We start from the raw sequence: 21,806 nt of genomic DNA, 5'->3' as shown, positions 1-21,806 counted from the left end.
TACACAAAACTACATAAATTTGCTTTAAATGCTTTATTTCCAGACTGGATTCTTCTACCTTTTATGTTACACAATTACAATAAAGACTTTGTTTTCATAATTGATAGATAAGCTGATTAGCATTAAAAAAATATTTTAAAATTGATAGTGTAAAAACAACAACAACGGAACATTTAAAAATAATTAATTGACAGTAGCTCCAATAATATGACCATAAACCTGGACATGAAACACCAGCAGAATTCATTTCTATGTGTCTTTTTGTTTTTAATCGGAGAACTAAATATTATGTTAAAAAAAGTTCTAATTTGTTACTGGATATCTTGAATTGTCTTGTAGAAGTAGCAAGAACAATAATAATAACAAACTATTGTTTTTGTTGCATATGCTCAGCTTTGGCCATACTTTTTTACTTACGCTCATACTGATAAAGCTATTTGAATGAACTGAACTGAATATGGCAGTTTGCATAACAAATGAATGATTGTATTTATAACATACACAGTATTTAAGAAAATATTAGACTAACAATTGTGAGTAAAGATCTTCTGAGGTTTGATTTTATGCAAGAAACTGCTTAATTATTCAGGATTTAAATAGGCTTATTTGAAATCTAATCTAATAAGAGGTTTGAGTCGTTGTACAACAATAAACAGTATTTGTGCTTGCAGTATCCACACACTTCTGTGTGCACTGAATTCCTGACAGGAAGTTCAAATCCTCTGGCTCCGCCCTGTCTGACACAGCTCTGTCTGTGATTGGTCAGTTCTCTTGATGAATGTACCACGTAACTGGAGCACAGGCGAGAGATGCTCTTCGCCCGCTTGTCATTTTTGGCCGCCTGTCGTCGTCTCGGTCCTCGTTCGGTCCATCATCTCCATCTGAACTCATGTTACCGGAGCATGCGACTCCTGCGGCCATCTGTGTTCAGGGTGGTTTTTCACCCTCCGTCGGTAAAAGCAAGTGTCCTACAAGCAGAAACACATCAGAAACACAACTTGAAAATTCAAGTTTCAAACATTTTTTATTGTAACGCACACTATTTTTCAAACATTTGGGGTTGCAAGATTTTTGTATGTTATTAAAGAAGTTCGTTCCGTTCAACAAGGCTGCATTTATTTGATCAAAAATGCACTAAAAATAATAATATTGTGAAATATTTCTAAATAATTTAAAATAAGTTTTCTATTGTAATATAATTTAAACTGTAATTTATTTCTGTGATGCACAGCTGAATTTTCAGCATCATTCCTTCAGTCTTCAGTGTCACATGATCTTCAGAAATCATTCGAATCATTTCTGATGATTATCAATGTTGAAAACTCATATTTTGTGGAAACCCTGATTTTTGATTTCATATAAATGATGTTCAACCAACCCATTCACAGCCGTTAGGATTCTTCCCAGTTTTGTGAGCGCTTCTCTGAAGTGCTGAGATGCTGGAGACTGTGAAGGATTTCCTTCAGACCGTCAGCTGGACAGAGAAACATGATGTGAAGTCACACGTCCACGTGAAGGAAACATTATACATGCACAGAAACAGAAGTCTTACTGAGCTCCGCCATATGAGAGTCCATCTTAGACAGCAGCTGAGAGCAAATCAAGCCATCACCTACCACAGACAGACATCAGAGCGCGCATCAGTACAGGCCATTCAAATGATTAATAGTGTTGATGACATACTTCCTTCAAGATGGTCCAAACAGAAGATGCATATGGCAAGTGATAATATTCTGTGGTTTGCTGTTAGAGTCGTGCATGTTTTGTTTTTGGCTATGCAAAACCATCTTTTTTTTTTTTTTTGATTCTCAATATAATATATATATTTTTTTTTTCAACTTTTCATACTGCAGAAATAAAAGTAAAATAGTGATAAATTAAATTGTTTAAATAAAAATTCATGAAATAAAAAATAAAATGCATTATACAATAATACTGTTAAAAAGTGATTAAATAGGAATCATGATAAAAAAAGTAAAAATATATATTAAAATAAAAATATAATTTTACTATAACAACATTTTTATATAATGCAAATTTTAATTTTAATAAACATTTATAATTGCATTTTGAATGCAAACTAAAGACAAAGACAAAGAAAGGTGTTCTGATTGATTGCAAGGTGGTTGTTAGGGTCTGGGTGGTTTGTAGGCAACCTGACAGTAGGAGTGTTTTCTTAAAAGTATACAGCTTTTCAATGATTCTGGTTGTACTGCATTATTTGCAATGCATTCTGTGAATTATAAAAGCATTGGCAGGTTCAGCACACCTCGAGCGTCCTCCTGCGTGAGAGTGCTGCGTAGAGCGTGTAGTTTCCCGCTCAGCGTCTGAATGCGTTTGCTGTTCTCCTGCAGCTCCGCCTGAACTCTCTTCCAAGACATCTTCTCCTCCATCAGACATCCCTCCATCACAGCACGCAGCTCCTTCTCCTGGGTCACCTGACCCTGCAGAGACTCCACCTCCACACAACGCTACACACACAAAGAAAGTCTTAAAGATGCACAATGTAATATTGACAGCTAGTGGTAGAAATGGGTACCGCAGTCCTCACAAGGGTTGCCGGATTTAATACACAGAACAGTAACGAGTTAAATTCACAATGGAAGGCAACAAGCCTTACACTGTAAGTATCTGCATTTTAATAAGTCTCTGGTCATAGAGCTTTTTATATGGATGCATGTTTTTTTTAAGGTTGGGTAGAATGTACAACCTCTGATCCAGTTCATTTGCTGGCTTTTATGGCTGGGGTACAGTGTTTTCAACCAACTGGCAACCCGGGCTGTTGAAATCCTATTGGTTAAATTGGCCAAGACGAAAACAACGCATGTTTTAAAGTAGAATAACCGGTTGTAGCATGTATTGTTTTGGGAGAAACAAGTATGCAAATGAAGCATGCTTTTCCTAAATATCTCCAATGGTATTATCTGTTTATGCTTTATTGCAGACAAAAAAATACATGCAACTCCTTTAAGAGAACCACCCATTAACTACAGCAAACTTGCAGTTATTATGTGGTGGATTTATGACTGTTTTGTTGCCTGAACAGTACTGTTTTTACAACATCAGTTTTATTCATGGCAACCCTTGAGCTCAACTTATTTTGATGGACTGATTTTATAGCATGTTGTTCATTTTATTGCGACCTATTACACAACCAGATTGACTTTATACATTTACATGCAAAAAGGTAAAACCGGGTTATATAGTACAAACTCTACCTGTTTTACAAGATATGTCTTGTCTCTGCGTGCATTTTAGATTCGGTGTTGATGTCACAGTTCACACTTAATTACAAACTAGGTGCCAGTTACATGGCAGTTTCCTGACTTTAGATACAGTCATGCAATCCTCCTCACATGCAAATGAGCTTTATGAGGTGAATGGAAGTCATGCAGTCAGCACCTTATGAAGCTGAATGGCCATTTCCTGCATCTCGGCCTCCAGTTGGTCTGCATACGCCTGCTCTAACGCATCACTGGGTGGCCGTGCATTACTGTGCCAGCGGGCTATCGCTGATGTCATCTTCCTCTTAGGACCAAACAGACTATAGCGTGAAAAGAGTACAAATAAATAAAACTATTCAAATAAAGTGATAAAATAAAAGGAAAATTATATATATATATATATATATATATATATATATATATATATATATATATATATATATATATATATATATATATAGTAGTAAATACATAAAATCATTTAAAGTAATGCAATTGTAAAAATAAAAAAATGAATAAAATAAACATTGTACAGTACATAAAACAGTTAATGGGATCAAAAATATAAATACATTTTAATAAACCAAAAAGCACAATTTAAAGTGATAAAATAAAATAAAAAACACTGTATAAACAAAATGCAATAAATAATCAAATAAAAAATATATTTACAAAAAAGTTAAATAACTGAACAGGGATAATCAAATGGTAAAAAAATTTATAAATAAAAAAAGTAATATTAATGAACTGACAAAAATTAGTGATACAATTTAAAAATAATAATAATAATTTTAATAAAATAAATGCTTCATTTATTAAAAATATTTTAAGAAATCACTTTAATGAATTTTACATTTGATTAAAACACAAAATAATAAATAACTTTTTAATAAAGTGATCAGTTTTATAGAAATAAATAACAAATAAAATAAAATAGCAAACAGACTCACGTGATCCCGACTTCCTTGAGGTCGTTCTCAGTAAGTGTGAGGAAGATCCTCAGGTCGATGTCTTGTTCCTCCAGCAGGGGAAGGTACTTACTGAACCCGATCTGATCAAGGAACCCTGCGAGATCCTGCAACACATTTAAATACTCTTTATCTGTGCATGTTAACTCACACACACATGCACTGAAGGGACTAGATGAACACACACCTTTGGTCCAGTGTATGAAGGAGGAGGTCCAGAGGAAGACGGAGCCTCGCGGTAACCACTGCTGCTGTTTCCAGGACTCCTGCCTTTGGAGTGCTGGAGTTTGCTGGATCGACGTGGACAGCTCCTCTTTGCTTGATCAGAGTCCTGCAAACATGATGAGACGTTGAGAGAACAGTTTGCTGTGAGCTGCAGTGATGCATGATGGTTCGGACCTCGTTGCTCTCCAGTGACGCCTCCCTGCTGAGTCCGAGGAGATGAGACAGACCCTCGCTGCTGCTGGAGCTGCTCCTCATGGTGGGCATGTCGTTATCAAAGAACAGCTCATCTGCGTGCACAATCACATCGAATCGCATGTTGTCAGCAGATGCATTGCTAAGATGGACATCCTGCTGAATCTCTCACCTCTACTGCTGTTGCTCTGGCCGTCGAGCTCATTGATGGGGGAAGTGACATCACGATTGCAGATTCCTTCGCTCTGATCGCCAACGTCCCGAAACGTCACATATCCAGGGGGACTCACAGGAGCCTCTGCGGTGAAAAAACACATTATATAGATTCAACGTCCCTTTCCACTATTTTTTTCTATAAAAATGTTTAATAAAAAATAAAATAAATGTGAATATAATTTCAAAATTTACAATTTAATCAGATAACTATTTCTTTAACTATTTTGATTTTATTGAATTAAAATGTACTTTTTTAAATATTAAACATTAAATAATTGTAATTATATTTATTATATGCTATAAATATTTAATTTCATAAAATAACATTTCATTAAATATTTTTAATGCAGTGAAAAAACACTTTTCTTTGTCTGTATAAATTCAACATCCATTTCAACCATTTTATATTTTTATATAGATATATTCAACTTAAAATAACTGTGAATATGCTAATAAAATAATTTCAAAATATTTACAATTTAATAAAATATCAATAAAAACATCAAATACACTTTTCTTTGTCTGTATATAGATTCAACATCCCTTTCCACTATTTAATTAAAACGTACTTTGTTTTTTAAAATTAACTTCAAATAAATTTATAAAATACAAAAAATATATTTATAATTAAACAACTATTTCATTAAATGTTTAATGCAATGAAAGAACAATTTTATATATATATTTTAAATATATATAAAATTTTAAATAATAAGGTTTTCACAAAAATATGAAGCAGCACAGCTGTTTTCAACATTAATAATAATCAGATAATATCAGAACAGCAATCAGAACAGCATATTAGAATGATTTCTGAAGATCATGTGACACTGAAGACTGGAGGAATGATACTGAAAATACTGATTTGATCATGAGAATAAATTCCATTTCAAAATATATACTGAAACAGAAAATAGTAATCATATATATATATATATATATAGCATATATAGTGCGAGGACCGTGTTTGGAGCCGACTCTGAAGCGTGCGATGGCTTGAGGGCCGTCGTGAATGCTGGGTCCTCTGGTTCTGCTGCGAGCTGATCGGACTCTAGGAGTCGCACTCTCTTCTTCAGACGAGCTCAGCTCATCATAGATAGCTACAGACACAGATCAGCTGGGGTTATTTTCTGCATTCACAACAAAGAAGGTCAATTACTAAAGCTAAGGTGCGTGACTGACATGATTTGGCTCTCATGACGTGCATGTCGATGAGGCTGGCGATTTTAGTGTGTCCGTACATCATAGCCAGAGCTCTCGCCGTTTCTCCCTTCATGTTCCTCTCCTCCGTCCGGACGCCCTGAATCACAAAGAACCACAAATACTGAAAACACACAACACAAGCCTTTTTTAACATTTGGAGTGTAAATAGTTGCTCTGACTATGATTCAGTTATGATTATGTAGTAAGTGACACTATGTTGAACTTTAGCCGCTATAGCTATATTTAAATATAGCTGTATACTTTTATTTTTAAGAAAGTTTAACTAGAGAGTAAGTTTATACCAAGAAGAATGTTAATAATTTATTATAAGTTTTCATTATGGATGCATTGAGTTGTCATTGTCAGATTGATGCAAATCCATAATTATTCTACATATAATCAGATTTTTGAATGTAATGTAAGTCACGTTTCAGAGTAAGGTCACACTTGCATGGTTGAGCAGGTATTGAACGATGATCTCATGGCCGGATGCAGCAGCTTCCATGAGCGGCGTGAATCCTGACAGCGGCTCTCTGTGAGGGCAAAGGTCAAAGTTGTAACATGTTTACTAGATGTTTAATCAAGATTATGCCCAGAATGAAATGCTAGCATTTACTGCATGCCAAGTAGTAAATACAGACAGTTAATGTATAAACTGTGATGTTGCTGTCACACAAGTGACGGAGAGTTATCATCTTTGAAATAAAAAGATAAAAATTCATAATTTTGGATGCAGTTCTGTGTGAGAGTGCAAAAAAGCTATCAGCAAATTTATGATCAAAATATACATCAAGAATCTGGTGATATCTCATCTAATTTATTCACCATGTCGTATTTATGTAATCTGTTCCTGTAATTTAAATAATGGCTGGTGAAAATCCAGCTTTGTATTGCTGGAATAAATTATATTTTAAAATATATTCAAATAGTTGTGTTGAACTGAAATAATATTTCACAATATCACTGCGATTTCTGTACTTTTAAAACATAAACATAGCATAAATGCAGCCTTGGTGAACATAAAAACTAACCTAATTATTCCAAACTGTTAAAAGTAAGGAAGAAGGCGAGTTCAAGAACATAGATTTTGTATAAATGAATGCACATGTTACTTACTTGATATTTGCATTGGCGTGATGCTCTAATAAGAATTTGACCATCTGCTGGTGTCCAGTAGCTGTGCTGTGCAGCAGAGCCGTCCACCCGCGCACATCCTTACATTCAAGCTGCGCTCCTTGCTAGTGTATAGAGAGATGTTAATTCAGTATTGTATAGCAAGCGCTGGCTTTTTTGCAATCTTGTAATGGTCACACAAATAGACAGTATAATGTAACTGGTTGATAAGAGCGGTTCATGTAACCCTGACCTGCAGGAGGAAGTAGGCGATGCTCTCGTTCCCGCAGCTGGCGGCGAGCATCAGAGGTGTGAGTCCTTTAGACGTGGTGGCGTTGACACTGACCCCCGTCTCCAGCAGCAGGTTAACAATGTTATCATGACCAATATATGCAGCGTACATCAGAGGACTCCAGCCGCCGACATTCTTCCCATCCAGATCCACATCTCCCCTGAATAACCATTGATCAGAATCAGACACAAGTCTGTGTGCTGGCTGCTATTGCTTATGGTTGATAAATGAAAAAGACAGATGTCTGTCTCTCTGTCTATCTCTCCATTTATCAATCATCCATCCATCTCTCTCTCTATAAATAATCTCTAGTTTAGACATATTTATTTAAACGTCCAAGCACACTGAACGAAGAGATGTCAAAAGCTGTTAGATGGAGACATGCACAGAATGAACAGCAGATTCTTCCTCCTGACCTGCGGATGCACTCGGACACCACATCATACTGTCCGATGGAGCAGGCGGTGTGGAGGTCCAGCGGCACGTTCAGCTCCTCCGGGCCGATCAGAGCGTCTCCTCCTCCGGCCTGCCACACGGACAGGCTCGCGCCCAACAGATCCGACTCACTGCTCGCTTCGTCGCTCAGCTCAGACATCCTCCTCTGGAAATGAGGTGGGATATTTAATTTTACAATTATGTGCAATAATAGTAGCTAAAAACGTATGTATATCAAAATAAAACAATGTATTTGATCCCTCTCAAAATAACCCTTTTTTTCAGTGAAATGTTCCGTTATCTGGTATCAGAACTATTATCCGTCAGTCAGTTCAACTCGGATAAATGTTATCTCAAACTCTTAATCATATGTTTATAGCATAGTTATGATACAAAAAAGCTTTAGTTACAAAAGTTATAACCAAACTCTTAACATGGAAATGACAGTCTTTTACAACAACCGTTCATGCCACAAACGTATAACTCAGCAACCCAATAAAGCACCCGACAAATAAAAGCGAACAAACCTTGAAATAATTACAACTTTCCAAACTGGTAAATCAATGTTTTGTTCAGAAATTGCAACAGCAGCGGCAACTCAAGGAAGTTTCGTGTTGCAGCCGGGGCGTGTTGTTAAATGTGTCATAGGGAGTTGTAGTCTTTTGCCTGTTTCTGCTAATACAGTTTAAACGGCCAGTGCACACTACAAGACTACATATCCCATTAGGCTCTGCGTCAGCACTCATAGCTTACACGCCTGACGACATCAGAGAGTAACACGTTTGTTGATAAACTGCAAAATAATTACACACATAATAAAATATCTAAAAATAAAATGCTCGTTTTCACTGAGAGCATTGGTTTAAGATGAAATAATCCCCTTGAATTGTTAGAGAAATATCATGCCATTTCTAATATAAGCCTTTAAAATACGTTGCCATAGCAACTCTTACAATACATCATTCACACGCTACATATACAACATTTACATTTGTATTTTAAATCATCAGTATTAGACAATTAAAAAAAATGAAACCCAGTAAATTAAAATGTAAAATAAATAATATAATAAAAATTGAAACAGCAAAGTTTTGGGCATAATTCATTTATTTTGAATTTTTACTTAAGTGTTCTAATTTAAAATAAATAATATAATAAAAATTGAAACAGCAAAGTTTTGGGCATAATTCATTTATTTTGAATTTTTACTTAAGTGTTCTCTATGAACATTACATTTAAAAAAAAAAAAAAAAAATGTATGCTTAAAAAAATGCATAGAGAACATATCGAAATATTATGCAACAGAGAAACATGATATCTGACCATGCATCTACTTTAGGCACAAATCCTGTTGGCTGATGTTACAGTTTCAGATCATACGTTGAAGTTAAAGCAAAACTCCTCATGTGTTTTAGTGAAAACAAAAGGTTTTGTGTCTCCAGCAGTCTTTGTGTGTTCATTGGTCTCCTGGGGCTCTTGCAGTGTGTGTGTCTCCTGAGATCCGTCTCTTTGGTTTTTGGGGTGTGTGTGTCTCTCAGCTCGCCGGTGAAACACTGGTTTGCACTCAGAGACACTGGTGACCCGGGCGGAGGTCACTGCTGTGGAAAGAGACAGCAATTTTTGTTAAAATATTTTTAAGGCAGTTTTTTTTTATTTTTTATAAATGGCCCCTTTTGGAAAGTTTGTGTTTTTTTGAATGGGGACTGTTAAAACTGCCAAAATAAATAATTTAAAATACATTTCTAATTACCTAAATTAATGAATACACATATATAGATTAATTCTAAAAATATGTATTTAAAATTATTAAATAAATAATAATTTGATTTAAAATAAATGTATAATACATTTATTTTAATATAAATGGTTTTATATATTAATAATGTAACATTAGAAACTAATTAGTTAACAAATATTGTAAATTAGTAAACAAACATTTATAATATTTTGTAAATATTATAGCTTCCCTTTAATTAACCTGCTAACTGTCACTCACATCTACAAAGTGCATGGTCCAAACCTACATTTTTGTAATTCATGACTGAAAACCTTTTGTAACATGATTTTGATGTACCATTTTCATGGTAATGTAATGTTTGAATTTAAAATGGGTTTCAAAGGATGAATTTAAAAATTTTAAGTTTTCAAATGATATATATATATAATTTCTGATCATTTCTAAAGTGTGATAGAGAAAAAGGCAACAAAGAAAACTTTTTTTTGACAAAGGTCAGAACTACTGTTATGATGTAGGCTTTTGATATGCACTCTTGCCATAAATAAATCTATTACTTTTCCTACATCATTTTTTACAAAAAAGATTGGTAAAATATCTATTTAGGAGTCTGAGACCTTTCCAACAATATATAGTTTGTCATGATTAGATTAGGAAGTGAAGTAAACATAGGTGTCCCACCGAGGGGATGGGTGGCAGTTAACAGGTGAAAATATATATATATATATTAGACATCAATTTTCATTTCTGCCACTGCCTTACCTGACTGTATGAGTTTGAACTGCTTGGCTCTTTCCTCTTCCATCTTCTTCCTGTAGTCTCCAGAGACCGCTCGCATTACCTGCCTCTTCTTCACCAAGGGAGCTTTGGAGCTGTGTAACGTCTTCAGAGCGCGGCTTGCTTCTTCCCCTAAATAGAGACATACATGTAAACAAAACAGAAGGTGAGGGTCTCTTCTCAACAAATGTATTATTTGGAATAAACCCCTTGAGATGCATCATCTCGTTTTCAAGGGGGTCTTATTACACAAAAAAAAGGAAAACATAACACAAAAACAAACAATAACACACACACAAAAAACACTTTCTTTTGTCCTGGGTTTGTGTAATATATAGATGTTATATTTGTTTTGTGGTCTCACTCACGTTGTTTGCTGGTGGTTTTTTGAGTTCTCAAGCCGAGCTCGAGCTGTTCGATGCACCAATCCAACTCCTGCCTCAGCTGCTCATCAGGAGTCTAACACACAAACACACACACACGCCACAGGTTATAAATAAATAAATAAATACACACAATTATATATATATATATATATATATATATATATGCTTACCAGTTCTGTGGTCTCTTGTTTGGGTGTTCCCTCATTGCTTTTTACCCCTTTCTGTGGATTATCTTTTCCATCACCTGTTTTCTTTTTCTTCTTCTTGTGTTTTTTAGCATTGGCAGGAGTGTCAGTATTTTGGACTGTTGTTTTGGGGTCCTCTTCACTCTGGCCGTCCGGGTTTTTCTCGTTTTCCAGTATTCTGGTTATTTCTGGAAAGCATTAACAAATTTAGAGCATTTTCAAAGCATTTAGCTGCACCTTTATTGTATGCTATTAAGTCATACAGTGCAAGTCAATACAAAAGTCTGCAAAATCACACGTTAATTCAATATATTCAGCTGATATGGTCTGTAGTGAAATCTTACCTGTTTCAGTTGATTCCTTTGCCATAATTGAGGTTTTAATCTCCTGATAACACAAATGCACTAGTTGTGTTCTTTCAAAAACAAAAAACTATCACCTATCGAGTGTGCAGCGCTTAAGGAAAATATAAATGTGATAGATTCTATTAACTACTTTTGCTTGAAGTGTTGGATTTTCAAATATATTTACAGAATTTAGCTATGCGTGTGTGACAAATCCAAATCCCACATGTGTGCACCAAACAAGAAGCTCCGCCGATAACACATCTACTAACTAAAGGTTCCTACTGCAGAACAATACAATTTGCCCTCTTTTTTAGGCAATGGTTACACAAAGACCGCACTAAAACGTACATACTGGACTGGATTTTTCTTTATTGTTTGCGAAGCAACGATTTTCACAATAATTTGCCAATAATGTTTTGCATTCGCTATTATTAAACGGAACCGTACGGCACGGTTGTTTTTATATGATTATGTAATCACACCAAACTGATTCAGGGCTAGAAAAGGAAGGGTTTTGAAATCATCTAATACAGACGTTTCACGGAGATCATTTATTAAACATTCATATAACGCCATCTGAAATGTAAAAACTGTTTCAGTTTGCAGAAACAGAACGAAAATACGTTTACACCAAAAAAACGCGCTAAAACAATTATAAATAAATACTAAAGAAGAGTAAATCTGCCACTCTCTACTCCAGCCAATGAGAGTCCACATGGGCGTGGCTTAACCAGCGAACAGACTATAAATACAAGGCAGCTCGCGCAGCCCGTGACAGACGTTCCTTGTTTTGGCGTTGACGGATAAATCGATACAAAAAAATCGTAAGTATCGCTAACGGTCGGGGTTAAACAAACATAAACTATCTTATAGTGGGTTTAGTGTTTAAGCATCATGGTTTCAGACATTCTATAACATAGAAAATCTATTTAGACCGCGTTTTGTGTTAACTTGGGTTCATATACGGCGGATTTAGATTATTTTTGTCGCGGTAGCAACAAGCTAAGCTAATGAGGGCGAGCTCGTATTTACTTCTGCTTTACCTCAGAAGTTCGTTAGCTTTTGTTAACTTTCAAATTCAGTTTTTAATACGTAGTCTCTCGCGATTCGCGTTGTTTTCTGTGTATGTGCTTGTAGTCGACAGTCGCTGAATTGTTAGTGTAGACAAAGAAAAGGCTGTAATTGGTTTCTTGGGCGCCATGTTACACATAAAGGCAGAAACGTGTCTGTGTCTCGTCATGAGATGGTGGACTTCACTACAGCATTAATCAAAGCTTCATCAGCTCAATTTACCGGTGTTTTCTCCTCTTTCACCGTCATTGAAGATAACGTGGCGTGAATGTAGTACTAGTAGCTGAATGGTTGAATGGAAGTCGCTGGCGTTTAATATATTTGCCTTCAGGCAGTGTGTGTATTGAATGGGACCCAGTAATGTGTATGTGTGACGTAGTGTCCTGTTGAGTTGTTCATGTTATCAGTTCTCCAATGCAGTGTGCGTTTCTACTTTATATACATATGCGACTTTGAACACACTTAAACTAAAAAGTCAAGTGTTAACAAAATAATTATTATTTTGCCAGCTCATTTACCTTGAAGTGTCCAAATCTCCTAAATCGCGCCCCCAAGTGGTGAAGCGGTTAGTCAGGGTATTGTCGTCATGGTGTCCTTTTTCCTAAACAGAATGTTAGTGCATGACTTTATTAGTGGGCGGGACCCATTTGTGGATGACGTCACGGTGCGCGGAGTTCCCCGCGGCTGTTGTTGTTTCTCATCCGGTTTTGTCTTTCTATCTTCAGGTCGCTTTATTAGAGTGCCATGGCACGTACTAAACAGACGGCTCGTAAATCCACCGGCGGTAAAGCCCCCAGGAAGCAGCTGGCCACCAAAGCGGCCAGGAAGAGTGCGCCCTCCACCGGCGGAGTCAAGAAGCCCCACAGATACCGGTGAGAAACACTGAACACGTGTAGTTGATCAAATTTATTTTTGTGATACACTTAAACTATTATAAATTATTTTAATAAAAATATATAGCAAAATATGGCATGGCTTTAAATAAACATAAATATGCTATAGAAACCCTTTACTTGTCTTCAGCTTATACATTGTTTACGAAGTGAGTTAATGTATCAGATTGTCTAAGTTTTAGATATAAAACCTCTGTCTATACACATACGTGTGTACTCTACATATATATTTAGTAGACAAACAATAATGAAAGCGTTTAAATCTCAATATAAAATCCATAATATTGTTTTGCACATTGTATAGATGTGTATGCATAGTTTATATACTGAAACTTGCAAAAATGTATGCATAATGTATATACATGATGTATTTTTTGCTTTCTCAGTGCATTTCACTCATTATCCTAATAACGAATCGGTAATTTATGGTTATCTGCTTGTTTCCCTCTCAGTCCTGGAACCGTGGCTCTTCGCGAGATCCGTCGGTATCAGAAGTCCACAGAGTTGCTGATCCGCAAGCTTCCGTTCCAGCGTCTGGTTCGTGAGATTGCTCAGGATTTCAAGACAGACTTGCGTTTCCAGAGTGCTGCCATCGGCGCCTTGCAGGTGCGTGTTCTGGGTTGTGTATGATCTACCTCATGCTTTCGTATTGTTTGGTCACTCCTGATGGTGTTTTCTCACTGTGGTTTGTAGGAGGCAAGCGAAGCATACCTGGTGGGTCTGTTTGAGGACACCAACTTGTGCGCAATCCACGCCAAACGTGTCACCATCATGCCCAAAGACATCCAGTTGGCCCGTCGAATTCGTGGAGAGCGTGCTTAAATGCTTTATGTACTCAACTTTTTTTTGTGTGGAGGAATATATGGGGATGGGGTTTGATGTGTGGGAGGGCTGGGTGGGAGGGACATCAGGGTTCTTACACTCTTGACATAAATGCCTGTGTAGTTTTAAGTTTATTTTTTTGTATTTTTTGGTAGTTGCGGTAGGGGAGGGGTATCTTGTGGTTCAAGTTGATAGAAGGGGGGCAGCGTCAGAACATTCCGGGAGCTCCTCAGGGTTTTAAAGTTTGTATTTTAGACTTTCATATACCTCTGCCTAGTCTGCATGCTTCATGATGAATTAGAGTCCTTTTATTTCTATTGTTATTATATTGGGTTTCTCTTCTATTGTGGCCATTTGGTTGTAAATAAACTTTCCACTACCTCAGTGTTGTTTGCTGTTCATTATTTTAGCTTTAGCAGTTTTTAAGGTGCAGTGTTTTTGACCTGTACAAGCTGTTGCTCTTACCATTTTAGGTCCTATAAGTGTTGCTTTAGTGAACAAAGCTAGTAGCATGTTAACTTAAACATTTGTCTCTGTATGAAGAACATGGAAAAGCAAGCCCTTTTAAAACCCTATAAAATTTGTTTTTGGAGTGACTTGTTTACTAGTTAATTGTCACTAGGTTTTGTTTTCTGTGGTTCATACGCCACAAGTAGTTTTTGCATGCCCACTTTGATACTGAAATTATTTCCTTAGCTGAAGAATGTTTTCTATGTTGACTTTAAGTGTACTCAATGGTTCCCTGATTGCATTCAAACTAACAGACACACCACGATTACAAATTATACTTTTCTCCTTTATGGATTCAATACAATGCTGCTGGCTTTACAGTCTTCACTATAAATCCAGCTGCAGATGATACATTCACTTTCAAGAGCACAGAATGTGGACGGTTGATTTGATCATTCTCAGTGAAAAAAAAACCCTGAACAAGAAACATTCCAAATCAAAAATGTCCATTTTAAGCCACTACGAGGGTTTGTTTTTGACACCGACTCCCTCCTGTTCTTCATCGGAAAGCAGTCCTGGTAAATGTTCATAGAGGTTTTTCTCCAGAGACTCGTCGACCTTGGTCTCTCTCCTGAAAAAGCACCAGACGATGAAGCCGACTCCGACAAGGCTGATGGGCAGAACCCTCCACCAGGGCCGCTGGTACGTGCTGCCCATCGAACGGTCCACTCTCCAGGTCCGGTGACTGGCTCTGCTGGTTGAGAACTGGATGGGCTTGGATGCTTCATTATCATCTGGAGGTTCTCTGGACTTTGCACTAAGCTTTGACGTTAAGCACAGCATCCTAATGGCGCATGGTGTACAGAGATAAAGATGTAATGAAACATTACTTTTAAAATGAGAGAAATAGCATTGCATTTATTTCTAAAATCCAGTGGTGCTTGTATTTGCTAAAAACAATTAAAATATCATTCACACAGAGATCCTTCTAGCCAAGGTCAGCTTACAATTCATTAAAGTTTGTTTAAAGAAAAATCGGTCAGGATTCTGTTCAAAATCCATTTTAATACGTTTAAATTAATTAAATGCTTGTTTTAAAGAATGCACCATTCAAAGAAAATTGAGGTAAATACGAATTATTTAATAATCTATGCCAGAAAAATGATTCACTTACCTTAAATTCGCATGTGTTCTGCTGGGAAAAACATCGTGACCCAAAGAAAATCTTGATAAATGCAGGCAGACTTTTGACATCTTCAGGGTTTATTCATAAATGCGTGAATCTCTCAAGTCATATAACAAGAGCTCCTGTAAATTCTGCCCGGAAGGAAAACTACAATGCACTGAAATATAGTTCCGCTTCGATATTTAGTCGTTTTTAAAGAATATAGTTTGCCTGATCACTTCATATAGCATTTATATTTTAGAGTTTATATCTCAAATGTTTTTAAAATGTCATCGCATGAAGCGAGAATCTTATTTTAGGATAACATGACAATACATTTAAGAACTACATTTCCCACAATTCTAATTACCAACCAATCAGGGATGCAGATGCAGGGACGTCATCAAACCTGGTCGCTATTTTATTTCCATGGCGCTGCTCATCCACACGTGATTGTAAGGAAATATTTGAAGATCTTTGTTCTCCTTGCAAGTCACTTTTATATTTCTTTAGGTAAGTCATCTTTATACATTACATCCATAAATACGATAATGACTCTTCTTAACTAGTAATATTAATTTATGTGTGCTGGCGAAGTGCATGATTACATCTAACATCTCTGACGTTACATTTAAATAAATTGCATTTTTTAATGTTTTTGAAAGAAGTTTCTTTTGTTCACGTGATCCTTCAGAAATCAGTCTTATATGCTGAATTTCTTTACATTGTTATTAATGTTAAATGGAAATCAATAGAAAGCTCAAAAGAGCATTTATTTTGTAAAACCGATCAGAAAACGTTTGTGACATGAATGTCTTTACTGTCACTTTTGATAAATGTAATGCCTTTTCGCTGAATAAAAATATGAATAACTTTCAATTGGTTTGTTTTCTTCTAGAATTGCTGAGAACGTGAAGAAACTTGGTCACAATCTGAAGGAAAAAAAGCTCAAACACAGTCTGGATGAAATGACACATGTACAAGATGAGAGAAAAAAGCCAAAGAAAGGCAAAAAGAGAAAGGCTAACGATGAGGTGTGTGATGTAGGGCACACATACATTTATTATAATAACACAGGCTTAATGTTTTCAATAACATGTAGCTTTTGAAAGCCTTGTCTTCCTGGTGAAAAATATATATATAAATAAGTATGTCACAAACGATATACTGTTATGTCACATATATAATTATTGTTCTAAAGCAGTTGCTCCCAAACCAGAATTATTTCTTAATATTTTCGTGGAAACCATTTTTTTTCTTTTTCTTTCTTTCTTTATTTATTGATTTTTGAAAGTTCAAAATAACAGCATTTATTTTAAATTGAAATCTTCTGCAACATTCTAAATGTCTGTGCTGTCAGTTTTTTTTTGATGAATCTAATGCATCCTTGCTGAATAGAAGTATTAAAATATTTATTTCAGTGGATAAAACCAAGGAATTATGCTCACAGTTTTAAAGCTGCTGTGTTTTAATGTTGTCGTCAAGTAGAATGCAGAGAGAGTGTTTTTTTATTCCTTTTTTGAATTCGCAGGACTCTAAAGCAGCTGTTCCTGAATCAGATCTAGTGACACCACAGAACGATGAAACAAACACACTCGCTGCTACAGGGAAAGCAAAAAAGAAAGCAATGATGAAAAAGAAAAGGAAAGCTAAGGTGAGTCAAAATAATACGCTTTTTTTCCTTTACAGTAAAACTGTAATATTGCATAATCACAATTTAAAACAACTGAATTCTATTTGAATATGTATTACAATATAATTTATTCCAATGATCAAAGCTGTATTTTCAGCATCATTCCTCCAGTCTTCAGTGTCACATGATCTTCAGAAATCATTCTAATATGCCGATTTGCTGCTCAAGAAACATTTCTGATTATTATCAGTGTTAAAAATGGTGTCTTTTCAGAATCCGTGATCAATCAATCAATAGAAGCTTCATTTTAAAAGGGTCATATGATGCTCCTAAAAAGAACATTATTTTGTGTATTTGGTGTAATGAAATGTTTATGTGGTTTAAGGTTCAAAAAACAAATAATTTTCCACATATTGTATATTATTGTTTCTGCTCTATGCCCCGTCTTCTGAAACATGTCGATTTATACAAAGCTTATCAGTCTGAAAAAGCGAGGTGTGCTGTGATTGGCCAGCTATCCAGTGCATTGTGATTGGCCGAATACTGTGTGAATCTTCCCACATTGTGATGTAGAGATGTGGGGGCGTGTTAGAAAGAGCCGTTATAGGAGGGCGCGGACAAGTCTTAACTTTGATAAAGAATATCTCTTTGGATTTCAGACTTTGTTACTTTAGAGATCTTCTTCATGCACCAAGAGCACTTCAAAGAGGAAGGATCATATGACCACTTTAAATTATCTTTACTCTCACTTTTTTAAGAAAAAAAGATAACTTGTTCTGTGTCAATACAACATGGCCATGTTTATCCCACTCTGTCACACACACACTCTTGACCCTCCTCGCCGCTTCTTAGGTCATGTTCTTCCTCTTCCTTATTCTCGTGCGAGCACGAATGGTGCGCATTTGTGCATGTTACACATGGACAGGGAGGTGTTGCTCTTGTGTTATGCTTATGCAGACATGGCACGTGGTGCGCGACAAACACCTGCAGTTTCCGTCTAAAGGTGTTTCCCAGCAGGCTGTAGACGAGTGGGTTCAGGCAGCTGTTGGCGCAGGCCGCTAATGTCACAATGTGTCCGGTAAGTGGATAGCGCTGCCACAGATTATGGTTTCCACGTCGCCGTGAGGCATCCGTGTCCCCGTTTAAAAGATGCACGCTAATAAAGATGTTCTCTGGCAGCCAGCACACAAAAAACACGCTCACGGCGGCAACGATCATGCGCAGGGCTTTGGTTCGCTGTGGCCGTTCAGAGCGCAAAAGCACACGTGCGATTAAAGTGTAGCAGAAGCCCATCACGCAAAACGGCAACGCGAATCCCAGCGTCACTTCCAGCCATTGCACCTCAGCCACGCCTGCAAAACAGAAGCCACGCCCCCATCCGTGATGCACATGCACAGTAGCGAATGGAATCAGAGTGCACAAGGTGGCCGCTGCCCATATGGTCACACAAGCCCTGAGTGCAACACGCGAACGATGCGAAATGGAGGCATTTTCAGGTAGCGCTCGCGTTCTTAGGCCGGTCAGCACAAGGCAGCGGTCCAAACTCATCCATGTGAGGGAAAACACGCTGCTGTACATGTTGACCTGGAGGAAGATCGCCATGCATGAGCACAAGACCGCATCGTCGTAATAGTGCGTGCTCAGGTTGAACACTTCAATAAGTGAGTCCAGAACCAACACTAGGTCGGCCAGGGCCAAATTAGTAAAGTACAGGTCCGGCGTGCTCATCCGCTGCCGGGGGTCAAAGTTCACCAGCAGGATCAGGATGTTACCCATGAGGCCGAGCGGGAAGAGCAGGATGGTGTAGATGCAGGAGAGGAGGAGGCTTATGACGTAAATGTCCGAGGAGGTAGAGTTCGTTTCGTTGCTGTTAATAACGGTCCAGTGCAAGCTGGAGGAATTCGACCGGAAATTCGGCGGATCTTCCATCATCTTCCTCTCGATTACTTCCATTGGCACATTGCTTGGAAATATGCCGTTTTCTGCATTTTGTTGTCCTTTCGAAAGTACTAAAAAACACAAAGATGCATGTTTAAGTGCTCTAAAATCATTGTAATTTTACTGGTGAAAAACTCTAAAGATGCTACAGTAAACACCTGTTACCTGGCGGTTAAGTTCCCTTGGGGTGTCAAATTCAGTTTCTGGAGGACCACAGCTCTAATCCTAGTTAAACACACCTGAACCAGCTAATCAAGGTCTTCAGGATTACTAGAAACTTCCCGGCAGGTGTTTTGAGTTCACCAGCAGGACCTATCTAGGACATTTCATGTAGGTTTACAATAAAATACTGTGATCTTAAAATTTACAGTGAAAACATTTACATTTACATTCCCAGAATTTCCTGTTTGCTCTTCACATTTGATGTATTTTCATAAAAAAAAAAGAAAAGAAAAAAGGTTACCACTGTATCAGTTAATTTTTTTTTGACTGTTAACCTAAATTTCAATCCATGAGGCTAAATCTTTAACATTATTTTTTTTTTTACCATTAATTTACCAGAATTTATTTTACAATGGGATTTTCTGATGGTTTGCAATGAAGCATTCAAAATAAAGATCTTACCTTGCTTACTGTATTGTCCAAGTTGATCTGTGTGTACCTTAAAGGTCATTAAGAAATAAATGTAGAAGTCTTTGATTTGTAGATACTCTTTTCTTTCTCCTTTCGGACATATTGCAGAAGGAGACGTCTCTTCTCCTGAAGTCTTGCTGACTCATGTATAAATACGTAAATACAGGAGGACCAGGTTGTGCCAAACAGACACATACAATGGCCGCCTCTGTTTACCCCAAACAATATGATGGAGAAATGCTCCATTACTTCCTCTGCTGGCTGGAAAATTAGACAGATGGAAGATCTAGTGTTTCATAGTAAAAGACAATGCATGTATTTGTGTGTGTGATGGTCAGAAGGGCACATTCAATTGATCTAAAGTGACAGCAAAAACATATAAAATGTTGCAAAAGATTTGTATTTCTAATAGAAAGTTCATTAGGACTTTTTACTCCTTGAATCCTGAATGCAAATATTAAGCAACGTATGATTTTCCGTCTCAGAGTACTGAAGATACGGACACCTCACAGCAGCAGGAACCACCTGAAGCAGAGGATGAAAACGGCTCAGATGATGAGAAAGATCTGAGTCCTGAGGAAAAACGAGTCCTGGAGAGAAAGATGAAGAAGATTCTGAAAAAGGAGGAGAAGAAGAAACTGAAGGAAGAAGGCAAAAGCGTAGAAAAAGACAAGGTCCAGTCAAATCTTGCAGAGAAGGTGGCGCTAGAATACCTCACATGGTGAGACAGATGTAGTTATTTTTATGCATGTATGTATTTCCCAGTTCTACCAGAGGTTGTCAAACAGAGTTTTAATGGGTTAACTTCATGTTTGTGTGCTTGTTTAGCTGGTCTGAGAGACGGGACGAGTGGAAGTTTCACAAAGGCAGGCAAATATGGTTACTGCAGCACATGTATGACACCACGAAGGTACAAGAAACTTCACAATCATCATTGATCTCTACAGCCCTCCACTCAGCACAATAATAAAACATGGGCTGTTCTGCTGATTTTGTTTTAAATCATGCATATGGTTTCTTTTTTTTTTTGAACCAAATAAGTACTTTTCATGAACAATTTTAACTGATTTTACTGCATATGCATGCATTTCTCTCTATTTCAGGTGAATGATGATCATTTCAAAGTGTTGCTAGCATATCTTGAAGGCATGCGCGGAGCGTCGCGAGACATCACATTGCAGAAAGCTGAAGCCATTTTGCGCTGGGAAGGACAAGGAGAAGAGGAAGATACAGCGGATGCTGAAAATAAAAAACAGAGAGCCAAACAGGTCGTCCAGTTGCTGTGATAGATCAGAATATTGTACAAATCATCAGAATTAACTGTTTTTGGTGCATGTATGAATTTGTAATTGTACGTTTTCATTCATTAAATGATTGCTGTGGTTTTTATCTACCAATAGGCTATGCTTGTTTTTTTAAATCACGTTTAAAATGATAGCAAAATAGGTTTGGCTATCATTTAGTATTACACTGACAGTGTTACTTTTAAAAGTAATGCATTAGAATATTGCATTATTGCCTAAAGAAACTAACACATTATCTTGTATGGAAAGCAATGCATTACATTATTTTTGCATTACTTTTTAAATAAGAAAGTTTAAAAATCTTCAGGAAAAAAAAGAAAAATGAAGCAAATGTAATGTCTAAATTCATTTTCAGCAATAATAATAATAAAAGAAACATGTCTAAATTCATTTTTGCTCATTAGTATGGTTGAATTGGATCATAGAAAGACAGCAGCAAAGACACTGGTTAATAAAATGGGATCAAAACATAAGGGGCATTTGTTATTTAATGTATTATTGCAGGTTTGCCTCATATTCTGAGTTTGCATTTCACAGTTTTTACAGATTTTTAGAAATACTGAATTTGTTTTTGTGCAAGTAAGATGAGGATACGCATG

At 36.7% G+C, this 21,806-nt stretch overlaps 6 protein-coding genes across 6 annotated transcripts; 2 read left to right on the top strand and 4 right to left on the bottom strand.

Annotated features, from left to right (window-relative positions):
- Positions 1 to 18: 18 nt before the first annotated feature.
- Positions 19 to 8,524, bottom strand: anks3 (ankyrin repeat and sterile alpha motif domain containing 3). Its single transcript, XM_052596280.1, has 16 exons — positions 8,396 to 8,524; positions 7,850 to 8,032; positions 7,395 to 7,593; positions 7,145 to 7,266; positions 6,480 to 6,561; positions 6,008 to 6,125; positions 5,788 to 5,925; positions 4,782 to 4,907; positions 4,592 to 4,704; positions 4,380 to 4,523; positions 4,175 to 4,299; positions 3,403 to 3,544; positions 2,270 to 2,471; positions 1,553 to 1,612; positions 1,379 to 1,474; positions 19 to 968 (listed from the first exon to the last, which is right to left on the bottom strand). Exons 2-15 carry the CDS (start codon positions 8,026 to 8,028, stop codon positions 1,392 to 1,394), a joined length of 1,833 nt encoding a protein of 610 aa, XP_052452240.1. The 5' UTR covers positions 8,029 to 8,032; positions 8,396 to 8,524; the 3' UTR covers positions 19 to 968; positions 1,379 to 1,391.
- A 519-nt stretch (positions 8,525 to 9,043) lies between these two features.
- cb24h8orf33 (chromosome B24 C8orf33 homolog) lies at positions 9,044 to 11,575 on the bottom strand. Its single transcript, XM_052595407.1, has 5 exons — positions 11,296 to 11,575; positions 10,937 to 11,139; positions 10,749 to 10,839; positions 10,366 to 10,512; positions 9,044 to 9,466 (listed from the first exon to the last, which is right to left on the bottom strand). The coding sequence occupies exons 1-5, from the start codon at positions 11,318 to 11,320 to the stop codon at positions 9,243 to 9,245; spliced, it is 690 nt and encodes a 229-aa protein (XP_052451367.1). The 5' UTR covers positions 11,321 to 11,575; the 3' UTR covers positions 9,044 to 9,242.
- A 415-nt stretch (positions 11,576 to 11,990) lies between these two features.
- On the top strand, positions 11,991 to 14,468 carry h3f3d (H3 histone, family 3D). The gene is made up of 4 exons (XM_052595408.1): positions 11,991 to 12,122; positions 13,095 to 13,241; positions 13,715 to 13,868; positions 13,956 to 14,468. Exons 2-4 carry the CDS (start codon positions 13,114 to 13,116, stop codon positions 14,082 to 14,084), a joined length of 411 nt encoding a protein of 136 aa, XP_052451368.1. The 5' UTR covers positions 11,991 to 12,122; positions 13,095 to 13,113; the 3' UTR covers positions 14,085 to 14,468.
- On the bottom strand, positions 14,215 to 15,874 carry LOC128012845 (protein ccsmst1). Its single transcript, XM_052595409.1, has 2 exons — positions 15,709 to 15,874; positions 14,215 to 15,378 (listed from the first exon to the last, which is right to left on the bottom strand). The coding sequence occupies exons 1-2, from the start codon at positions 15,786 to 15,788 to the stop codon at positions 15,054 to 15,056; spliced, it is 405 nt and encodes a 134-aa protein (XP_052451369.1). The 5' UTR covers positions 15,789 to 15,874; the 3' UTR covers positions 14,215 to 15,053.
- A 211-nt stretch (positions 15,875 to 16,085) lies between these two features.
- On the top strand, positions 16,086 to 21,296 carry LOC128012842 (uncharacterized protein C7orf50 homolog). Its single transcript, XM_052595406.1, has 6 exons — positions 16,086 to 16,212; positions 16,598 to 16,733; positions 17,231 to 17,353; positions 20,389 to 20,624; positions 20,732 to 20,813; positions 21,007 to 21,296. The coding sequence occupies exons 2-6, from the start codon at positions 16,668 to 16,670 to the stop codon at positions 21,187 to 21,189; spliced, it is 690 nt and encodes a 229-aa protein (XP_052451366.1). The 5' UTR covers positions 16,086 to 16,212; positions 16,598 to 16,667; the 3' UTR covers positions 21,190 to 21,296.
- LOC128012840 (G-protein coupled estrogen receptor 1) lies at positions 17,384 to 19,785 on the bottom strand. The gene is made up of 2 exons (XM_052595399.1): positions 19,436 to 19,785; positions 17,384 to 19,341 (listed from the first exon to the last, which is right to left on the bottom strand). Exon 2 carries the CDS (start codon positions 19,283 to 19,285, stop codon positions 18,134 to 18,136), a length of 1,152 nt encoding a protein of 383 aa, XP_052451359.1. The 5' UTR covers positions 19,286 to 19,341; positions 19,436 to 19,785; the 3' UTR covers positions 17,384 to 18,133.
- Positions 21,297 to 21,806: the final 510 nt, after the last annotated feature.

Source organism: Carassius gibelio, chromosome B24 (genome assembly GCF_023724105.1).
Source record: "Carassius gibelio isolate Cgi1373 ecotype wild population from Czech Republic chromosome B24, carGib1.2-hapl.c, whole genome shotgun sequence".
Lineage (NCBI taxonomy): Eukaryota > Metazoa > Chordata > Actinopteri > Cypriniformes > Cyprinidae > Carassius > Carassius gibelio.
Note: the sequence above shows the minus strand (reverse complement) of the source record. Positions and strands in the feature narration are given on the sequence as shown.

Excerpts from the sequence above, each read along its gene's own strand:
- anks3 (XM_052596280.1), bottom strand. The coding sequence starts at position 8,028 with ATGTCTGAGCTGAGCGACGAAGCGAGCAGTGAGTCGGATCTGTTGGGC. Across the intron at positions 1,613-2,269 it reads CACGCAGGAGGACGCTCGAG|GTGATGGCTTGATTTGCTCT; the intron begins GTGTGCTGAACC and ends TGTCTGTGGTAG. Across the intron at positions 1,475-1,552 it reads CTCTCATATGGCGGAGCTCA|CTGACGGTCTGAAGGAAATC; the intron begins GTAAGACTTCTG and ends TTCTCTGTCCAG.
- cb24h8orf33 (XM_052595407.1), bottom strand. The coding sequence starts at position 11,320 with ATGGCAAAGGAATCAACTGAAACAG. Across the intron at positions 10,840-10,936 it reads AACAAGAGACCACAGAACTG|ACTCCTGATGAGCAGCTGAG; the intron begins GTAAGCATATAT and ends TTTGTGTGTTAG. Across the intron at positions 9,467-10,365 it reads GTTCAAACTCATACAGTCAG|CAGTGACCTCCGCCCGGGTC; the intron begins GTAAGGCAGTGG and ends CTCTTTCCACAG.
- h3f3d (XM_052595408.1), top strand. The coding sequence starts at position 13,114 with ATGGCACGTACTAAACAGACGGCTCGTAAATCCACCGGCGGTAAAGCC. Across the intron at positions 13,242-13,714 it reads AAGAAGCCCCACAGATACCG|TCCTGGAACCGTGGCTCTTC; the intron begins GTGAGAAACACT and ends TTTCCCTCTCAG. Across the intron at positions 13,869-13,955 it reads CTGCCATCGGCGCCTTGCAG|GAGGCAAGCGAAGCATACCT; the intron begins GTGCGTGTTCTG and ends TGTGGTTTGTAG.
- LOC128012845 (XM_052595409.1), bottom strand. The coding sequence starts at position 15,788 with ATGTCAAAAGTCTGCCTGCATTTATCAAGATTTTCTTTGGGTCACGAT. Across the intron at positions 15,379-15,708 it reads AGAACACATGCGAATTTAAG|GATGCTGTGCTTAACGTCAA; the intron begins GTAAGTGAATCA and ends ATGCGCCATTAG.
- LOC128012842 (XM_052595406.1), top strand. The coding sequence starts at position 16,668 with ATGACACATGTACAAGATGAGAGAAAAAAGCCAAAGAAAGGCAAAAAG. Across the intron at positions 16,734-17,230 it reads AGAGAAAGGCTAACGATGAG|GACTCTAAAGCAGCTGTTCC; the intron begins GTGTGTGATGTA and ends TTGAATTCGCAG. Across the intron at positions 17,354-20,388 it reads AAAAGAAAAGGAAAGCTAAG|AGTACTGAAGATACGGACAC; the intron begins GTGAGTCAAAAT and ends TTTCCGTCTCAG.
- LOC128012840 (XM_052595399.1), bottom strand. The coding sequence starts at position 19,285 with ATGGAAGTAATCGAGAGGAAGATGATGGAAGATCCGCCGAATTTCCGG.